The sequence below is a fragment of the Halictus rubicundus genome, chromosome 1 (assembly GCF_050948215.1).
Source record: "Halictus rubicundus isolate RS-2024b chromosome 1, iyHalRubi1_principal, whole genome shotgun sequence".
Lineage (NCBI taxonomy): Eukaryota > Metazoa > Arthropoda > Insecta > Hymenoptera > Halictidae > Halictus > Halictus rubicundus.
In genome coordinates this window covers 20,880,413-20,885,851 of record NC_135149.1, presented here as the reverse complement: position 1 = coordinate 20,885,851, position 5,439 = coordinate 20,880,413, and the positions used below count along the sequence as shown (strand labels likewise).

At 37.9% G+C, this 5,439-nt stretch overlaps 1 protein-coding gene across 4 annotated transcripts; it reads left to right on the top strand.

Annotated features, from left to right (window-relative positions):
* The first annotated feature begins 1,333 nt into the window (after positions 1-1,333).
* On the top strand, positions 1,334-3,182 carry LOC143356808 (putative Golgi apparatus membrane protein-like protein CG5021). Of its 4 annotated transcripts, none has more exons than XM_076792801.1 (5): positions 1,334-1,436; positions 1,921-1,997; positions 2,078-2,312; positions 2,602-2,844; positions 2,984-3,182. In XM_076792801.1, the coding sequence occupies exons 1-5, from the start codon at positions 1,422-1,424 to the stop codon at positions 3,044-3,046; spliced, it is 633 nt and encodes a 210-aa protein (XP_076648916.1). In that variant the 5' UTR covers positions 1,334-1,421; the 3' UTR covers positions 3,047-3,182. The 4 variants fall into 4 exon arrangements, with proteins under 4 accessions (XP_076648916.1, XP_076648907.1, XP_076648926.1 ...); XM_076792792.1 differs by having other exon boundaries at positions 2,590-2,844; XM_076792811.1 differs by having other exon boundaries at positions 1,394-1,638; positions 2,590-2,844.
* Positions 3,183-5,439: the final 2,257 nt, after the last annotated feature.

Genomic DNA, 5,439 nt, shown 5'->3' with positions numbered 1-5,439 from the left:
CCGATGCTCTTTCGCGCAGCGCAGTTTGCACCACTGACCAACAGGGTGCGCACAAGGATCGACCAATCAGAGGCGATCTCCACCAGCGCGATATCTTATTCAAATCATCGGATTTCAGACGGATGATTCTACGATAAGCAGTATTTTTTAGTTTGTTGACGAAGATAAAGTTAATGAATTAGTGTTCAAGGCTGCCCAGATTGCGGCCCTCGTGGTGGATAACAATTACAACAGTTGATTTAGGTATGTTGTAATCGAAATTATATAGAAAAATTGTTTGAACTAAGATACCTCCTTTCGTTGCCATAAGTTCCGGGTAGGTTACTCGTTTCGCAACATTGAAAATGTTTTATGTTACTTTTCCTCCGATAATATGTTAGGAAATTCGAATTGGATACTATAGCTTGATAATTGATGCACATTCTATTGAATTTCGAATGCCTTCATACACATTTACGTAAATTATTGTCATTCATAATCTAGGTTCATAGATGATGTGTAGATCAAACACGCTATGAATTCTCGTGCTCCAAGTCGACTGTCATACCGGCTTAAAAAATGGTGATCGACTAGAATCTCTTCTCGTGGATATGAATTCGGTAAATGACTATTCACTGAAGTAGTATTTATTGAGTTATAAACAAGATTTGTTAGTGAAAAATGAATGTAACTTGATCCCTGTCTGTGGTTCCCGATCGGGAATTACGAATCACGAATTACCATATAAGGGCATTTCCCGTCTGTTCATTACGGTGAGCACATAAATAGGGCACCGCTCTCCCGATCTTCTCTCCTCTCCTAAGTCCTTCTAAATTCAGAATAAAAACAGGAAATAAACCAAAGCGAATTTAATTCGACTGTAGAACAATAGGAGTTAATTACTATTGAAATTAGGAATGGATGTAAGATGCAATAAAACGAATATACATTAAAAGAACTTAAAAATTCAAGTAAATAATTATTGCTATCCTTAACTCCGCTGATGATGTTGCGAGCGACACGGAAGTGACAATCAGTGTGCGCTAATATACTCAAAATGTGGATCACGTGATTACAACGATTTATATATTCTCTTATCTCGGCCGTGGTATAAGACCACCTGTGTTGGAATCTTTACGTTCGCGTTGCTAATTACTTATTCACTTCATTATTTGCCACTTGACGTTATTAATGCTAATTAATGCTAACAAAACTGATGACATACAATATATAAAGCAAATACGACATAGATAAATTTTCACCGTCTACAAAATTATTCTACAAAATATCGAAGCAAGTAAAATTAATAATTATTAACGCACAGTATTGATCGCGACTAATTCATCATTCGATACTACAGGTGTAAGAGTGGGGAGGACAAACTGTTTCGTCTATCGGTGTAGAAGAGATGACGTCTGTTGCCATCCCGTCAACGTGCTAACATGGCGTCTGTATCGGTAGGTGCACGGTACATTTCAATATATGTACTCGTTTTGAATGCATTGACGCCAAGTTTTTGTTAACTCCATCGTTTTTGCTTCACCGTATCGGTTTGTATAAGAGCGTAATAACAACGTTGTCGATTAAACCCGCAAGAAGTCGATGTTCTTTCGTTGACGTGTCGGAAGAGTTGTTATTGACGTTTGTTCGTGAGTTTCCGTACGTATATATGCAATTCAAATAATACTCAACTCATAAATATATTGCAAGCGTTTTCTAGACGTATTCGTAGACAAGATCATTCGTTAGCTGTTTTTTTTTCTTGTTTTACGTCGAACCAGCGTTACTCTTTTTGGTTATAAGTTTGGTTATATTTTCTCTGTTTACTTAGACTGTACTCTAGGGACATAGACTGTAGGTCTATTAGTTAAGTTGGATACAAGGAGTTCCAGAGCTGTGTTTCTCGATATTCATAAAATATTTCCATCGTTTTATTATTAGGTCCCTTTACTAATGGACGACGATACGATTGCATTCGGAGAGGAGGACGAGGGTAACCAAAACGCCAACAGACTGAAGTACATAGTTTATATTATAGATGCGTAAGACTACTTATAGCTTAGATTTTATATACTGATAATGCATTGAATTGTTCTAGACATCCATATGTCACCCTGTTTCACTTAGCCTTCCGAATCTCAGCGATTGTAGTTTACATGTTGTGCGGGTGGTTTTCGAGTAGTTTCATAGCTAGCTTCGTAACAGTTATATTGCTGTTGTCAATGGACTTCTGGACGGTCAAAAATATCACTGGCAGGTTAATGGTGGGCCTCAGGTGGTGGAATTATGTGGACGACAATGGAAAGAGTCATTGGGTGTTCGAATCTAAAAAGGTTTGTCCTACTATAGCGTAAGAGCTTCAGAACTTCACCAGCTAATGATCCATTAACTCAAAGGCATTTTCATTCTCGAAGAATAACTACATAAAACATTATCGAGTTCAAGGATTACCGGTTTTCACATTTTATGTTCACAACTTGTGTTTGTCCAAAGCGTTTGTAATTTAGCAGGAATGCAGAGTTGCATCAACGTATGCAAAATGCTACCGAGAAACTATCCTTTAAGTACTGGCTGTAAACTACAAGGTCTACTATGTACCCTGTTTTTCAGGGTGCTCAACAGAATCGCATTAACGCAACGGAAGCGCGTATCTTTTGGCTGGCGTTGATACTTTGTCCGTTGTTGTGGTCGATATTTTTCTTGGTAGCTCTGTTCGGTCTGAAGTTTAAGTGGCTGCTGCTTGTGTGTATCGCGATCGCACTAAACGGCGCGAATCTTTACGGTTACGTAAAATGCAAAATGGGCAACGACCGCAACATATCCGCAGTGACCAGCGACTTTCTGAGGAAACAAGTCATACAAAACGTTCGTAAATCGATTTAAACCACAGTTTTCCAGCCCGTCTCCTAACCCTTTTCCAATGCATCCCTTGGAAAATGATCTCAATTAATAGTTTACCTATCAGCAATTAAAGGGCACAGGATAATTATTATTTGAATCGCAGGTTGCGTCGATGATGACTAGAAGTCCTCCAACGACCAATCCGAACGAACCAACTACTATTTAAGAGAAACGTTGCCATACCGGGCAGTGAGAAATACGTGATTTTCTGCATTAGAGATGAACGTTTGTACATAACTATACGGTAATTGTCCAATAGATTAAGTCGTCACGAAATAATATAATAAACGAGCTACCTTGAAGATTGGCGTTTCTTTCCTCCACAATAACTAGTCCACGGATTTTATGCGCTCAATTTTTATCCTTGTTCCTTAATCGAATCCTTGAGTACTCGAGTTTCTAAAGAGAAGGTTTACCACGCTATATAACGTAAAGGAGCATAAAAATCTACAGAGCTACTGTTACTTAGGATAGAATTAAGGAAGGGTAGAGGGGTACGGTGTTTTACGTTAGTTATTAGTTTATTGATGCCACAAGGCAATACATAATGTACACGTTATTTTCTCCTTGTCAACAGACTTCCTATTACACAATATTTAATTTGCATAGGTGTTAATTAGTAACATTACATTTATCATATTCACTTTAGCCTGTTGTATTCTTTCTGGCAAGAAAGTATCACAAAATAATTTCCCATTCTTTCAACGATATTTAGATTTGACTTATTTCTTTGTCTTTTTTTCATTCACCTTTTTCTCTCCCCGGTCATCGACAGCCGTGATCGCTCACGGGGATCATCGAGTCGATGAATTCGTGATGACCTCACGCACGATAAACAACCTCGACGTAAATATTTCGCCGGAGCATTGGCGGCCGATTGCAATTTGTCACAGTTTATAATAGAGTTGTTGCTCCGAGAAACGCTCGAGTTTCATTGCCTTTTTTATTAATATTATTAATTATTTTTCCGTTATTTTCATTTTCCGTCTGTTTAAGAAGAAGAATACAACAAACCACGTATTGCTATACAGTTTTTTTTTGGGATATAAAAAAATTATAAACATTAACAATAGACACGCAGCTAAGGTACAACATACACAAAAAGGTCTCGGAATGATACAAAAAAACGTAATCTCACGTTACGATCGGTACTCTTATAAATATACGAATATCGTGGACTTCTTCGTATTAGTAAATTCATCGAATACAATTTAACGCTACCAACTTATAACTAGTAATATATTTTATACAATCGTTTAATTTCGTTTCGCGCGAACGTATTGTAGTTTTCTTTCTTTCATTCTTCCTTTCTTTTTTTTTTATAGTCTGGAACTTTAATACACGAAGTTTGTCGACCACTGTTGGCAATGTACCGCACCTCGTGCGGAGTGTAACGATTTCGATTTTTCTCCTCCTTTTTTTATTTCGTCAGTGTGTTAAAAGGTACACGATTCAAAATCGAATGATCGAAGTTTTAGCTACCTGCCGAAAAAGGGCAAAAATTCTATTTGGGCAAAGAATGCGGTTCTAGAGCAAAAAGACCGTCGTTTTTTTTTTTTTTGAGGAATGTTCATTTTCATCCGGTGAATGTTGAATTTATTCATCAGCCTTTGTCAACGACTAAACAAAGTCCTCGTCTAGTAAAACATTTACGGTGTCTCTGTGTGTGTGTTTCTGTGTATATGCGTGAGTGTGTGTCTCCGAACGACGTATAACAATATTTATCGATATCTTAAAAAAATGTATTCGAGTTTTCTCCCGGTTAAATTTCTATACCAATTGTACTCTTCGATAATAGCACATGTTCTCTCCGTAGAAGAGAGAGAGAGATTCGTAGTCACTGCGTTTGATTTGCGTTCACGGTCCGTTTCGTCCATTTTCATTGCCAATAGAATACAAGTACATCAAATTCGAATTCTGGCAGAAGCATGATATCGCTGAGATAAAGGCTAACGCGAACAAAAGGGAAGAAGTAAAACGATATCCGAATGTAATATTGAACGAAACGCGCGATAATTTGATGTCGGCTCGATTCGCCGAGAGAGCTCGCGCGGGGATTGATTTTGCAAGAAACGAGTCGAAAAATGCAACGTTCGGATCGATGCACGACGCAACGGAGATCTATGGAGATCTAAGTTTCGAACAGACGACGAGAGACAGAATAGTATTTTTCTAACTAAATTTATCATTCGAACGATGCTCGAGCCATTTAAGTACTTTTGCAAGTACGGAGAATGCGTGCGTGGCAATGGATTAGACACTATGGCCCTCAGTCTTTAACAATGTGAAACGAAACGATCGAGGATGACGAGGCAATGATAAATGCACATTCTGAAAACGCTCGGCCGCATGTTACGCACAGAGTCGTCGATATAAATCTTGTGTAAAAACTATATTCGTGTACGTATAGAGGCTCGTTAAAAAATAAAACTCATAGAAAAGTCGATGAAGCATGTATCAAAAAATACGCGTGGAAATGAAAAGCGTTCAAACGAAATCGCTGAAATACATATACATTGATAACAACGTGCTTTATCGGATAAAACTTGTTTCAATCCC